The sequence below is a fragment of the Pelmatolapia mariae genome, linkage group LG3_W (assembly GCF_036321145.2).
Source record: "Pelmatolapia mariae isolate MD_Pm_ZW linkage group LG3_W, Pm_UMD_F_2, whole genome shotgun sequence".
Classification (NCBI taxonomy): Eukaryota; Metazoa; Chordata; class Actinopteri; order Cichliformes; family Cichlidae; genus Pelmatolapia; species Pelmatolapia mariae.
The window spans coordinates 87,842,271-87,858,733 of record NC_086229.1 but is presented as its reverse complement, the minus strand read 5'-3'; the positions used below and the strand labels follow the sequence as shown (position 1 = coordinate 87,858,733).

General features: G+C 40.0%; 1 protein-coding gene across 1 annotated transcript in view; it reads left to right on the top strand.

Moving 5' to 3' along the window:
• Window positions 1-201: 201 nt before the first annotated feature.
• Window positions 202-16,463, top strand: part of LOC134624049 (neuroligin-2-like) — a 28,635-nt gene continuing 12,373 nt past the window's right edge. The window contains exons 1-3 of the mRNA XM_063469037.1: window positions 202-206; window positions 4,191-4,440; window positions 8,975-9,128. Of these exons, the coding sequence (XP_063325107.1) occupies window positions 202-206; window positions 4,191-4,440; window positions 8,975-9,128 (409 nt within the window). The remainder of the gene's footprint in view (window positions 207-4,190; window positions 4,441-8,974; window positions 9,129-16,463) is intronic.

The following is a 16,463-nucleotide window of genomic DNA, read 5'->3' as shown; positions in this document are numbered from 1 at the left end:
AAATACAACTTGCCTAATAATTCTGCACTCCCTGTAGTGTGATAGCTTTAATTCCTATTGTCCTGCTTGATTTCGCAAAATAGAAACACTTTCATAGATTATTTTCTAAGAAGCTATTGAGTGTAAATATGTTAAACTAGATACTGTTCTCACATTGCCCCATCTGCAAAATGCCTCCATGTGTAATGTAGTATAACAACCATGAGGTTGGTTTTCTGATTATTAAATCCAGAGATCTACAACACTCCTCTGTGTTTGATGGTGTACTTTTGCATTGTATCCATAGCTCGCAGCACTTTTTTCAGATGTTTATTATTTTGCTTAATCTCTTAAAATCCATTGTCACTGTTGAGCCATCGTGTCGGTCCTCTCAGTCCAAAATGAAATCTTAAGTTTCGGAGAAATTGACTGTGTAGCGTGAGGCTAAAACAAAACTCAAGCGCTGAAGCAAAGGGAGTGATCCCTGTAAGCTGTTCTACCAAAGCAGATGTGTGAGATGTGTGAGTGTTTCTTCAATTTTCAGATAAGATTTAGCACCTCTGCCAAAGATAGCTGCAGACAGCTGTGGGCACACTGGGGTTGTTATTAGTAATTTCCTCCAGTTAGTCAGGTAGTACAGTTATAGTCAAAGGTTTTAACAGTGGCACCACTTGCAACACTAAACTTTTGTTTATTTGCAAACAAACGTTTTGAAACTTGTGAAATTGTGTGAAAAACAAAGTAACGTAGTGCATGAAGAACAAATTTTGTGACACATAAGTGCTGATTTCTAAACACAATTCATTACATCTCCACTCATTTTTATAAAAGAAGTGACTGTCTTTCATATTCCCTGACACTGACCTAATTATTTTATATTTGATGCTCAGCTACAAATTTTACTTCACTGGCACACACACATCACACATCCTACCATTTGTCTGTGATTTTTGTTGCTCAAATAGCTTTTTAGTCAAATAATATATATATTTTTTAAAGTAATTGAGCAGTTGTCCTGTCTGTTCCTTGGTTGTTTGAGAAATGCTCAATGCATTTTTTTCACTCTAAACCACAGACAGACCATTTAAGGAATTGCCAGTCATGCTGCTATCCAGAGGAACAATGAAATAAAATATCCCTCTACACTGACGATATAATATTATATATAACAAAACCCAATTCTACAATATCATACCTAAAAAAAAAAATTTTACTCAGCTTACAAGGTTAACATAGACAAGACTGAGACAATAAATATAAATGTCACAATTCCAGAAAATATTAAAGTACAAAGTGAGTTCAAATGGTCTAAAGAGGGTATTACATACTTAGGAACTTTCATTCCCATACACTTGGACCACTTGTTTGACAAAAAATATAATAAAATTATTCAGCGTATCAGCAGTGATTTAGAGCAGTGGTCTATTGTCCCCCTGTCTCTGTTAGGTCGAGTTGAATATATCCGTATGAATGTTCTGCCCAGGCTACTCTATTTATTTCAGATGATACCAGTTGAAATCCCGAAGACAATGTTTGATAAGCTGAATGAAAGAATTTCGAGCTTCATGTGGGCTAAACAGCAGCCTAGAATTAGACTCAAAGCCCTGCAGTTGCCCAAAATAAAGGGGGGCATTAATGTACCTAATTTTAAATATTACTACTGGGCTGCACAAATAAAACCTTTGCTGACATGGTTGCAAAATGATATAAATACTCGCTGGCTCAAAATAGAAAAAAGTAAATGTCCCAAAACACTGGAAACACTACCTTTCGTTGAAAAACCCGTAAAAGAAATGGCAACCTGGACAAAAATACATTAAAAAGTTTGAATAAAATTCAGTCAGCACTGGGACTACCAAAGTATCTTTCTTTACTATCAAGCACAGGATCTATGAAAACCTTTTCCTCTAATAACTCAGATACTGGGTTTAAAACATGGGCACATAGTGTACTGAAATACTGGAACAATGGAACTTTAAGACATTTGAACATCTGAAGAATGAATTTAATCTCCTCAGGACAGATTTTTATAGATCTCTACAACTAAGGTCCTTCTTGACGGCACTCAAAAGCTGGGGAAACATTGCCAACCCCACACCTAATGAAGAATTTCTAAAAAGTAAACAAATCAGAAACAGAGACAAGAAGACTATTAGTAAAATCTATAACGCAGGCTCATCCATGATTAAGCATAATTCCCTGAGGATGAGGGAAAGATGGGAGGCAGAAATAAATGAAAGAAATACCTGACGACACCTGGTGGGAAATATGTACTGAAGCACAGCAAACCACTAGTTCAAACACATGGAGAGTTTAAATGGAACAATATCACCAGATTCTACAGAACACCAGAAATAACTGCTAAGATGGGTCCAACACATCTGAGTTCATGCTGGAGGAACTGTGGGACACACTCTGCCAACCATACTCATATATTGTGGCTCTGCCCTAAACTCTGTGTATTCTGGAGGCAGATATTTGATGCTCTCAAAGACGTTTTCCAAGGTAAATATTCCCTTAAGTCCTACAGTAGCAGTGTTGGGAAGGATTGCAGAACATATTGACTGCAAAGCCACAACTTACCTGCTAAATATATTACTCACTGCAGCCCTAAAATGCAAAACTATCAGATGATTAAAACCACATATAATCTATGGATCCAGAGAGTGTGTGATGTCTGTCTGATGGAACAAATTACATACTCAGACTACAGAAACCTGTCTTTGAGAAACGGTGGGGACCCATGTTACCTTTACTATTACAATGAAGAACACCACCTAATTTTAAGAGCTCTCTCTCTCTACGCACACACACACACACACACACACACACACACACACACACACACACACACACACACACACACACACGTGTGTGTATTTATATCCTTGTGGGGACATCTCATTGACACAATGCTTTCCCTAGCCGCTTACCCTAACCCTAACCATCAAAAATGAATGCCTAACCCTGACCCTGACCCTAAACCTAACCATAACCTAATTGTAACCCTGACACTAAAACCACATTTTGAGTCTCAAAAATTCCTTCAAACTCGTGGGGACCGGGATTTTGGTCCCCACGAGGGCTGATTGTCCCCACAAGTATAGTAAACTACCAATTTTTGGTCCCCATGAAGATGTTAATACCCGTCCACACACACACACACACACACACACATACACACACACATATCTATGGACGGCACAGGGATAAGGAGACCAAAAGACTGCCTCACATAAGGCCAAAGACTGCTCATGTATACTTTTCCTTTATATGTATGTATGCTTGCTTTCTGTAACATGCTGCTGCTGGACATTCATGGCTGCTTTGTGTAGTTTTAATGTGAGTATATGTTTGTACATGCGGGTACAGTTGAATAGAGGAAGTGAAGGATGTTTCACTGCTGATTAAAAATAAATAAAAATTGAGTTTAAAAAACAGTAATAATTAAGAAGATACACCAGTATTGTGATCTTGGTGTTCATACCTGTTTGGACAGCAGGAGGTGTAGTTTCCCTGAATTTGTTTTCCTGAATTTCTCTGTATTTTTTGTCACTAAAAAGTCAGGAGGCAGCATGAAATATGAAGTAGATTCACAGCTTGTTTTTTTTTTTTTTTTTAATTTAATTTTATTAATTATCCTTTACATTTGAGAGTAACAGATAGTTAAGTAAACTAGTTGTCATACACACTATGATATGATTATGATTAATAAAACATCAAAAAGATTATTACCATTCTCTATTCAAAAAGTTAAGACAAGGATAACTTTCTCGTTTTGTTGTGACGCCCCCCTCCCCCCCTCCCCGCCCAAACACAAACATAAAACAAACAAACTGGATATCCACAGAAAACAACACTGATGGATGAACGCAGAATCAATTCCATGGTGAACCCCTTAAAAACAGCCAACCAAGTGAACAACACTCTCCAAGAGGTTGGCATCAATGTTCCCTCTAAGCTGCGCGCGTGCGCAATTGCGCACTGCTGGCACGGTCTCTGCGCACAGAAGATCTGCGTTGCGCACAAAAAAACCCTCTAACCTGAATTGAAATTAAAATTAATACTTTAACAATTCTGTTTTGCAGTGTTAGTCAGTAAGTGACTGGCTGCTCCAGTATGGGATTAGAACGATGCCACCTTATCCCATAGTCCAGCCAATAATGCGATTCACATTCGTATATACGCAGCTAATCAACGTCGTTGATTAGCCACAGGGCCATAGCGCATAGTGGCACAGCCATCTCCAGCTGGTCCGTTAACTACCAACCCCTCAAGATCCTGGCACGGAAGGTGGGTTGCACCTACGCAGAGACGGCTGACCTCGTTGACTGCCTGAGGCGCAAGAATTTCAGAGAGTTGGTGGACCAAGACATCCAGCCGGCCCGCTATCACATCGCCTTTGGGCCTGTTGTGGACGGAGACGTAGTTCCTGATGATCCAGAGATTCTCATGCAGCAGGTGAGGGTCTGATAACAGTAGCTGCACATCTCTGTTGTGTTTTATTAAACAAGCAAAGTGATGAGAACTCCTGGGATCAGCCGTGACGTGAAACCAAAACTAACCAAACTGTAAAGCAGAGAAAATAACTGCAGTGTTGGTGATGTACATGATCGGGGCGGTATACTTTAGACACACTGAGAAGTTTCTATTGTGATGTCATGAGCGTTCGCCAGAAGCCCAAAAAGCAAACAAATAAGACTTTATTAAAGAAAAGTATAAACACAAGTACACGCAAAGAAGAGACACAACTATAGAGACAAAGAACGATCTGACTGGGACAAGTAAAACTAACTGGGAGAGCAGCTTTCTTCTAACAATCGCTACCAAAATAAAACAGGAAGCAACAAGACACAGTAGCAAATAAGCTAAATGTAGTCAGACCTGGAAAATGTTAAGCTGGAACAGAACCTTAAAGCAGCAAGATGTGATCCTGTCATTCAAAGCCGACAGAGTTGTCGAGGTTTTCAAAGAGCGGGTTTCTCTTCTCAGTTCGATTGGAATATTTTCATGTGACAAGAATAAAAAATTATTATTCTTTTTTATTCATCCATCCAGATGGTATTTTGGATCATCTTCTAAGTGAAAAACTGAAGAAGTTGATTTGTGTGTATTATTATTTTGAGTAACCACTGCTGGTTGACCAGGATTTTTAATTACAAAAGAGATTCTTCAAAAGTTTTATTATTATTTGATTAAATAAATGCTACATTTTGAAGAGGTTGCAGATGCAATCAGTGTCATTAATGTGAAAGTCATTTTGTGAGACGGGGGAAGTGTTTTATGTAAGGTGAAAACAATCAAACAAAAGGTGTGTAGAAAGCAGTAACGTGAAAATCACTACAGTGACATATTGTGTGTGAGAGGAAGAAGTGTGAGTTTTGCAGCTCTATGCATTAATCGACACTGCAGACTTGAAGCCGTGACCTGCAGAACAAGCAATATGATGAAGATCATGGACTTAAGAGTCATATACAGGGTTCTTGAAATCCTTGAAAATGCTTGAATTTTAATATTGTCTTTTCAAGGTTTGAAAAGTGCTTGAATTTCAGATGTGGTTCTTAAATGTGCTTGAAAGTGTTGTAACTAAAAGTTACTGTGACTCAAACATAGAAAAATTAGATTTTTTTATTTCCCACACCTAATTAATTAGAGATGATTTTATTTAAAAGTATTTTATAGCATATAACACCTTTGAAAATATGCTTCGGTTCACATTTAACTCCAGAAAATCATCAATCAAAATATGGATATTACCTGACCAAAGATTCGTGGTTACGTCACTGCTCTTTTAACTGTTTGGTGTCTTTGCTTTGTTTGCTGGTTGTAGAAATGGTTTATATGAGCTTTGAGCTGAGATTCAGAGGTTTCTGTGGACACTGCTCATGTCGGCACTTATATTTCTGACCTTTTCTTATAACCGATTAAACATGATCTCCTCGCTTTTGCTCCCATTTTTGGTGGTGTAGGTACACACACACACACACACACACACTCACTCAAGCACGTTATGCCGGTTTCAGCTGAAACAATGTTTCAAACCATATTCCGGGTTTTTAGTTCACCATTTATGAGGTTTCAAGAAGAAAATAAAAGACAGATCTGAATGTTTGAAAATGTTTTGGAAACATTCTGTAAAGATGAGACGAAAAATACTCAAAGGATAAATTTAATTGGTTTATTATTTAGATAAGTTGAAAGAAAAAGTTAAACAAGCAAGTAAATAAAGAAACAAGGTAAAATGAAGTAATAATGAAAAAAGTTAAACAAGTAAATGAAGAAAAAAGGTAAAATGAAGTAATAATGAAAAAAGTTAAACAAGTAAATGAAGAAAAAAGGTAGAGGAGAGAAAACCCCAACAATCCCCTCTGAGCAAGCCCTTGGCGACAGTGGGGAGGAAAAACTGCCTTTAAACGGCCAGAAACCTCCGGCAGAACCAGGCTCAGGAGGGGACAGTCAACTGCCGGGACTGGTTGGGGGGGTTAGCAGAGGTGGAGCAAGACGAGGCTACATCAGGTGAGGAAGCAGTAGCGTCTCTCCTCCGGAACAAGTGGAACCATTTTTTCTTTTTTTTCATGCACTTTTCCACGAGCGCCTTTTTCTCCAGGATGAGATTTCTCAGCTCATCGATTGTTTCTGTGTTTTGCTTTTCAAGTTTCTGGCATCTTTGTTCCACCTCTTCTAATGTTGCTTGTTGTTCTTCAAGCTTGTCTTTGAGTTGTTTGGATGTTGCCTCCTGTATCAGCTTGTCCTTGTGCATGTCTGCATTTCTCTGTTGGACCTCTTTGTACTTGTCTTCTAACTGCTCGTTTCTTTTCTGGATTTCCTGGAGCGTGAGCTGCAGGTCTTCATGTATTTTGTCCTGTTGTTGTTTTTGCGCCTGCATTTGAGTGTTTTCACGCTTCAAGTTATTGAATTCCACCAAAATCCCCTTAACGAGCTCAGAGTTGTTTCTCGCATTTTGCTCGATCCTTTTCTGCATCTGTGAGCAGCGTTTCTCCAGTTTGTCCTTTTCTTCTTCCACTTTAGCTGCTTTGTCCTCCAGCTGATTACAAAACTCTTGCAGTTTTAGATTTTTAGACTCAAAGTCCTGGACGATACGGTTTCCTTCTTCCAGTCTTTCCTGCTGTTGCTCTTTCTGTTGAAGAAGGTCTTTGTTTTGGCGCAGCGTTTCATCCAGGCTTTCTTTCAGCATTCGGTATTTTACCTGCATGCTCTTCAGTTCACGCTGCATGTCTCTTTGTTTTTTGTCCTGCTCTTCCTTCTGTTGGAGGATTTTTCTCTTTTCTTCCACAACTTCACGGAGCTGTCTTTGGAGCAGCTGATCCATTTGGTCGATGTGTTGGAGATCCCTTTGTATCTTATCAGTCATCGTTTTCTTGTCTTGGAGCTGGTTGGTCATTTCTTTTAGTTCCGCGCTCTTTTCCTTATTTTCTTTAATGAGGTGCACAATTTGCTCTCGGGCCTGAGCAAACTTTATTCCCCAGCCCTCATTGATAATTTTTATGTCCGGCTGGCGCTGTTGTCTTTCTTCCAGCTCTTTATTTTGGGCTTCCATTCGTCTACACTTGTCCTCCAGTTGAAGTTTCTCGTCTTCAATTCGTTGCATTTTTTTCTGGAGAAGGTAGTTTTCCTTCCTACTCTCCTCTAATGCCCTTTGGAAGGATGAGACGCCATTTGGGGAAATTGGCCGGCCACGCCAGGAAGGAGAGGCGGCGTAATCTTTTTGAATTGCTTGTTTGTTTCTTGGAAACATGTTGGAGTTTCTATACGATGACTTTGAAGAGCTTTCCAAATGTTTCAGTGGTGAACGTTTTGTAGGCTGCAAACACAGATGCTGCTGAAACGAACTAAAACTTGCTGTGTCTCACCCCTATTTAAGGAAAAATATCAAAGGACTTAAGATTCTTAAGATCTCCCTATGACATCATCACTCTCTAAGCCAATCAGATTGTCACAAGACATTTTGGAATGGGGTATTTTTTTTTAAACTGTTTTCAAGCTTAACTTAAAATTTCAGTGTTTCCTAGTTGTGGACTATCGGTTAGTCCAGCCGATTAAGAAATTAATTGTCACAAACATCCCTAATATTATATAACAGAAAACAAGACAAGTTTTTTTTTCTACGCAATAGAGCTATAATAAAAGGTTTTTTTTAAATTATCCTACTTTTTATAAAAGGGAATATTTATTAATGAATATGTATTTAATTAAAAAACTCTCATCATCTAAAGGGTTTAACAAAAAGGGGGAGCTTCCTGCTCGAAAATGAAATGCCCCCATTTTTCTGGGCGTGGGTGTTTAACTAATTAAAAAAAACAAAAAAACAAACAAACATCTGTCTCCTATTTTTTTTGTGTCACACAGTAAAGAAGCATCAATATCTGATGAGAAGACATTAATTTGTTGGTGTTTGTGGTGTTTGGTGCAGTTTTCCTGTTTTCTGGGTTGTTGTTTATTTACAGTGGAGATGAATATCTCTAACAAGTTGATTTGTTCACATTTGCACGTCTTAATTTTTAAGAGGAATGTGTTTTTTGGGCTTGTACACTATATGCATGTAAGGCAACCATTTCCTTTTTCACTGTATTTGTGTGGTGCATTTTTCTATTTTAACAAAAGGGGAACAAAAGACATTTAAGTCGACCTAAGATGATTTGTTTAAATGTTTACATGGTCTTACTGAGGTGATGCAAAGTGAAACATGCTTTCTTTTTTTGGTAATGTGCTGGAAAAGCTTGAAAATGGACCTTGAATGTGCTTAAAAAGTGCTTGAATTTGACCCTAAAATGTGTATGAACCCTGCATATATTGCAGTATTTACAGTTTATAGTAGGAATTTCATGCCAACAGCTATTCTTTATTTTGTTTACTGGGAAATGAAATGCTGCCAATTCCCAAAGCTGTGTTTCAGCTGCACTTCCTGTTGTAGACTTGTGATGCACACAGGCTCTGTTCCAGCACTCAGCATGTTCTTCCTTATTTTCTCCACCAGGGGGAGTTCCTAAACTATGACATCCTGATAGGAGTGAACCAGGGAGAGGGGCTGAAGTTTGTGGACGACAGTGAGGACAACGACGGCATCTCAGCTGCGGCCTTCGACTACACCATCTCCAACTTTGTTGACAACCTCTACGGATACCCAGAGGGTGAGGACGCCACCTCTGTACACTGCCACTTTTCAGTTATTCCATTTTACAGCCTCCTCTCACTTAACTGCGTTTTGCAGCATCATCAGGTTTTGTCTTATTAGGAGCCGCGTTTGTTGATTTGTTAGTTTTTTCTTTTTGCTGTATTCATTAAAACAAATGGATAATCCTCAAAATGACAAATGTGGGCAATTATCAAAGCATACATTACAGTTCTGACAGCTTGAGTTCACATGAATTTTCAAAAGAATATCAAAACCTGTCAAAGTGCTTTAAGGGTTTAAAACATACGAGGAATGAATGGAATCAGTAAAATGTGAGCCCAATTTAGTGAATCAAACAAAACAAGCGTGCTAAAGAGAGCCACTCATCCACATCACGGCGTGTCTGCGCCTTAACCTTTGAGGCTCTGTGGGCAGTAATGCTATTATTGGGTCTAAACTCAGACCCCGCTGTATCCAGGACTTATTCCCATGAAAGAAAAACAAGGCAACAGCGTTCGATCGATTACTTGCGCAAGGGAGGCCTTTGGTCAAGAACCAGCTCTTGGAGCTCACGCTCCTAACCTGTCTCCAGCCCAAAGTCCGTCAAAGAGCAGCTTCCCTCGCAGCTATTTATTGACAAACTGTTACAGTTCACACAATAGTTTACAACACGTACCTCCCCTCTTAACCCCCCTTGGTTACAAAGACGAGGCACTGTGTGTGTGTGTGTGTGTGTGTGTGTGTGTGTGTGTGTGTGTGTGTGTGTGTGTGTGTGTGTGTGTGTGTGTGAGTGAGAGACCTCCTGCTGGGCAGGAAGCTTACATCAAACAGACCTTCCAGATAGGATGTGTCTGTAATCAAACCTACAGCCCCTCACCCAAAAACTCAAGAATCTGGGGAGGGGGACTGTGGAATTGCTTTACAATGTAGAAATGGATGGTAAGCATAAAAATGACAAACATTTAACAATTCACTCTAACATTCCCTCCTGTTTTGTGATTTTTATGCTCCAAATTATTCCTGTGTAGTATATTCTTAGCCTAGCACCTCTTGCTTGACATTTTCAGCGCAGGCGTCATTTATACACAGACTTTTGTCATGTCATTCATTTCAGTCAATTCATACTGTTGTAAAAGTACATAATTAACAAATGTATTAGGAATCATCTTAGTTCGCATTGATCTTATACACGGTAAAATGCATCCTATACATAAGCAAATCAAATGTCAACAGTCCAAAAACAGGAATTAATATTTTCAAAAGAAGATGCCACCAAGGACCAGACATTAACCAAACTATCCAGCCTTGTGGTGCATCTACTCCTGTCATGCGATTCATTATGTATTCCTGCAAGTAAACAACTGAATGTAACAGTCAAACAAGAATGATCAACATACTCAAAAAATCATGTGTCACTACAATACAACTGTATACAGACATAGACATTCAAACACATCAGTTGACTTTATCGTTTGTCCATGTGGCGCTCAGCTAACTTCAAAGCTGTAGCCTGGTCAACACCCTTCTTTATGACTTTATCAACCCCCCAAATCTTCTCACTGTAGGCATCCTGTGGGGGTTAGAGTCAACTAGTAAATTATCCGCATTTACAACTCTTCTCCTGTCCTGTTGTCACCACAGGAAAAGCTTTGTAAAGGAAATTGGATCAAACTGTTTTGATCTTCTTGGCTCAAAGCCTCAACCAGCTTAGAGAAGTGTTCGTGATGTAAATGAAGACAAAAGGCTTCTCTGTTTGCATCCTTCTTGCAGAGGACACAAAGAATAGGTGATGTTGTACAAGTTCCATGGTAAATCTCCAACGTGGACTAATCCATTGCCCTTCATACACATAGGCAACTGGCCTGTTTCCAGTTCATTTAGCTGTTCAATGTCCTGCAGCGAGTCAGACACTTTGAGTCAGACTATCAAGTCTGTCTTACCAGAGCAGTTCACCTTTCCAGCTACTGGTGAATCAACCGTCCATTCAGGTTCAGAAGTTGAAAAGTTGGCAGTGTTCCACGTTTACTCCTGGATGTGTTGCCAAGGCAACCAAACAACTGTCTCGCTCTCAGTGATGCTATATGGCCACAGTCCAGAAGAATGTGTAGACAGTGGCATCACAAGCATAACCATTGGTCTCGTTCTTTATGTGAGCGGTCGTGTTCACAAACTGCCACCAGTAGTTGGTTGAAACCCCATGCGGGTACTGGGTGTGGTTTGCTCTGTCCCAGTGCGCTCCTGTCATCCCACTCTGGGTCCACAGGCACAAGAAGGCGCACAGCACATTCCCAGCCATTCTGATGAGTACCTGTGGCTCAGTTGGTTTCTTCACCGGATTGAGACGAGGGGCCCTGGAGGCTTTCCCCCCCCTTTGTACCCGGTCTTCCTGCCACTTACCCCGATCCGGCCTGGATGTGTGTCACCTTCTTGCAGTGCGCTTGATGTATCCAAGTAATCCTTTCAGCAATCTTCACTGCTGTGGTCGTTGTCAGCAGCATCCGATATGGACCTCTCCACTGTGGACTGGACCAGCACTTCCTCTCCATGGCCTTATCAACATCCAATCTCCAGACTTCAGACTCTGCTCCTGCGGAGAACAGAATCATCTGGCAGATCATTTGTTCTCAAGACTTCTTTATTTTAAAACATTTTAAAGCATCTAATCTACTAATATGCTCTCTTTTCTGCTTCTCTATCATCACTACAGAAGACTAGAACTCTAAATGCTCTAACATATATAATCTCAAAGAGTCAGACCATTCTCTATTGGAGTAATCCGCATGTACATTCATATACATCTTAACTAATTCTATACCGTTTAACCATGTCCTGCGCCTCTTCCTAAGTCTTAACTTTACTGTTCCATTAGTTCCTCTATCACCCCTGCACTTTGTGGGTGATATGAACAATGATGTTTTTAGTGTTATCCCTAAATGTTGTGCCATTAATCTAATCACTTCATTTACAAAATGTGGACCATTATCACTAAACAATACTCATAGTTATTACAGCTGGACAGCTCTATAGTCCATGTGAATAACTTGAAATGGGTGACTAGGTCTAGGGAATTTCCCTCTCTTAGGTCTCAAATTACCCCGAGAATTGTGCTTGAACATATCATACATGACCTACAAAAAGGTTTTTTTTTAAGGGTTTTTTTAAGGGTTTTTAATCTTAAAGTATAAACTACTCATTATCTCCCTCCTGTTGCAACATGGCAAAGCCCATGGCGCAAAATAGCAACAGTTTTATACAAATTCTAAAGCAGTATTGGTTCATCACACAGATAACAAACACCATCCTGCAAGCTCGCTCCTTCTGTAAGTCACACTGTTTTCCTGCAGTAGGCGAGTGGCCCTGCATGGCTGCCAGTGCACCTCGCATAATAGGCAACGTCTGTTGGTGTTGCATTGCTAAAATGTTAACAACATGTTCTCCTAAAGTTACTACTTTTGCGATCTTATCTGCAAAAGCATTCTCTAATGCAACTGGATCTTTCCCTCACATGTGTGCTACACATTTACAAACGGCAATTCTACTGGGTAAAAACTCTGCCTCCAGCAGATTTTGCAAAAGTTTGGGTGTTCTACAGGTTTCCCTGTAGAGGCTGTCACACCTCGTCTCACCCACTGCATCACAAAGAAATATAATGTAGCAAATGCATACTGGCTATCAGTGTATATCGTCACATCTTATTTCTCTGCAGTTTTACACGCTTCCGTTAAAGCTAGCATCCCTGCTGCTCAAGCAAATATGAAACATGCTAGTTGTCCTGTACAGATAACTTTCTCACTATCTACTACAGTAAAACCTGTTTTAGTCTGTCCCTCTGCTGCTGTAAAGCTCAAACCATCAACAAACCAAACCTTTCCCTCACCAAGTGGCACAGCTATTAAATCATCCCTCAGCTTACACCCCTCTCTACGCGCTGTCTACACTCATGAGAAGTGCCCTCTTCTTTCGTTGACAAAAGGTGTAACGGATTCAGAATTGTGCATCACTTTATGGTTATATGTATGGTTATGAGAGTAACAGCAACATTAAAGACAAGCGTCTTATAGGTGACAGAAATGTAATTTTAGTCTGCAGTAGTAGACATCTACCTCGTGTTGAACTAACAATGTCAAAAAGGTGAAACTATATCCTGAAACATTGTACAGCTTAAGCTGCTGCACATACTGATCTCATGCATGGAGGTAAAGCACAAGCAACTAGAGCTAATCTGGTAGGATAGTAAGTTACGGCTTCACTTGTGGAAAAAGTGCTGTTAGTTATTTCACAGTCACCTGGCATTTGTGCTGTTCACAGAACCACAAGTCCATCGCTGGACCTCCTCTGCGCTGTCACTTTTTGGAGCCTGGCACGCCCCCTCAGGTTCTCACGATTCCAACGCTGCTGAAGATTTTAAAGGCAGAGCACGTCGTACACCTTAGTTGTCTTCCTCAACGTCAACATCGAAAGTCTTTCATCTTATTTAAGATTTTGCTGCGCAAAAGTCTCCTCATGACGATCTCCTGGAAGCTCAGTAGCACAGCTCTCTGTGCTGAAGGCGATCTCCGATCCTTCTGAAGCCTCTCTCCAGGCCTCAGCTTCCATCTTGTGGACGATCCTCTCAGTCACTCCTTCTCGTCATGGCACCTCACGACACCTGCAAATCAAAATGACACTCCTCTCGCCACATGGCTTCTGCCATGTGTCAACTCCCCAACGAGACATGTACAAGAATGTTGCACAGTCTCCCTAAAACAATCTCCAGGGTTTGTCCCTTGGAGCAGCTTCACTCCAACCTGTAACCCTGTGTAAAAACATTAGTCAGCAATTAAATGTTTAGCTTGTCTAACTCCCAGCTCCACCTGGAGCTTGTATCCTGGAAGACAAAGTCTTTAAATCAAACTTCACATTTTCAATCAATAAAGTAATAAAGTATTCAGCATAAAAGACAAATGTCATGTGCAGGTTTTCTCCAGTCATTAAATCACTCTTATTATTATCATAATTTGTCCCAAATCATGAATCATCCCAATTTATTCCACAATTTAATCGGTGACTTTCCTTAAGCAATGTCACTCCACTTACTATGAGCTCAATAGTGGCCAGCTAGTGAGCCCATATTAAACTATTCCATAAACACTGCATCTCTTATTTATTTTCTCATGTCACTTGTCTGTTTTCTGCTAAATCCTCTACATGCACTCTTAGAAAAACAAACATTAACAACACACATAAACAATCCTGGTGGTCAGGTGCCGGCCATCCAGATTCCAGAGATGCTGTAAAAAGGTCATAAAGTTAACACTCTTCTGTAAAAAGAGCACTGGTTTCAAACACGGTGTAACTCTGTATTTATTTTTCCCCTGCAACATTCATATTTTCTCCAACACAGTGTAAGTTAATCACCAACACACAGCCTGTAACTACAGTTTTCTTCACACAAAATCTTAGTAATCCTGTGATAGAAAAACATCATTAAGTTGTGTCCTGTTATAAATCACATGATCAAATCACATGATTAACCATCTGCTGTAAAAAGAAATATAAATGTTATGTATACACTCTTTCTCACAGTAATCTCTGTGAGCAACACAAAGTAGTTAATGACACACCCATGGTGAATTCACAGACACAGAAAATTTAAACTAAAAGGTTAAATTTGCAGAGTTCACATAGTCGTGTGACCCAAGTTTCCTCCTGTGGTCTCCTTCTGTTCCTGCAACAGAAGACACACACAGAGATACATCCACACCTTTGTCAGGTGGGGGTTAACTTCACACAATGGTGTTAAGTCAGTCAGTCTTGTCAGCTTTTGTCAGTCAGTTTTTCCACTCATTTTTTATTTGCTGACAGCAGAACCTCTCGTGACGCAATAAGTTTCTACTGCCAGCAATGACGTCATTTCAAAAAAAGAAGAAAAACTTTAGAATCGGATTGCGTCGCTGAATCCTTTTTTTGGCAGGGACTTGTTTTCTGATTGTCCCAAATAAGTGGCTTTCTCCCAAGCCCATTTTAATTTTTGGAGAAGCTCCCTTTCGCAACAGTTTTCTCGACGACGAGTCGTATAACGCTTCTATTCTAATCGTGCATCTCTGCTCAACAGAGATCATCAAATGAAACCTTCAGTGCACCATGAAAGTAACAAAATAAAAAGAAAGGAAAGAAAATAAAGGAAAGCAAAGGAAAGAAAGGCCTTGTTAAGTCATGACACGTGTTTTTCATGCCAGGGGGATAAATTGTAACAACCCATTTGGCAGGCTCAACTTAGTAACAAAAGACAAATCAACAGCCAGTTTAATCTCAAACATTCATCCAATCAGCCACACACAACATACAGCATAACCCTGTTGTCTCATCACATAATAAGTTTCTTCTCGTGTAACCAAATGTGTGCCGTGGTAAAACTTCTTCACACACCAGAAACTCACAATCAGCTCACTCAGCTCACTCATGTAAGACCCCTCATCAGCATTCTGTTTTCCTCTATGATGCAGTCATCTGTCCTCCTATAATATTCAGTCCACTAGTCTATGTATCACTTTCATCTTACTAGTGACTTGGACAAGATGACAAACAGAATCTCATGCTTAAGATGCTGTCTGGTCTTCATGAGTATCATTTATTGTGTATGCATGTAGGGTTAGTATAGTTGATGCATTTTCTGTATGTTTTTGTGTTCCTCTCTCATCACATTTTCATTAATCTCATCACTGCTTAAAACAACACACATCTCTCTCTCTGTTTTTTTAAACTGTCCTTTCCTTCAAAACAGAAAGTAGCATTACAGCTTTTTCAGGCTGAGAAACACCAAACACTCTTCGTGCTATCATTCACCACACAACTACGTTATTTCTTTGTCCACTGGGCAGGTGACCTGCAGAATCACGTCTGCCCCAGCTGGATACCTTCACACACACCGTGACGTCAGACACGCTCACACTCACTTCTGCTTAGCGCACAATTTCACTTCATTCTTCAATGATCCACACAACACGTTCTGCCCAATAAAAAACTTTGCAGTGTATTTCATTCTCTTTCAAGGCAGACTTCTTTTAAGTTTGCAACTGGCAACGCGACTTACACCAAAACCCAGGCTACGTGTACACAACAGGTCACCGAATTCCATTAACACCGCTTAGGTTTCCTTCTGTGCTGCTGCGTTCACTTTACTGGCACTCACACACATATACGCTCATTCACACTCTTTTTAGGCCCATAATCCCCCTTACCGCGGCGAGCTCTTTCCTCCTTACCATTGGTGGAGAAACCATACACTCAACGCCCTTAACTGCGGAGAACCTTTTTTTATCTTTATAGAGCTCTATCCTCCTTTCGGTGGAGAAACCGTCCTTACCCTCCT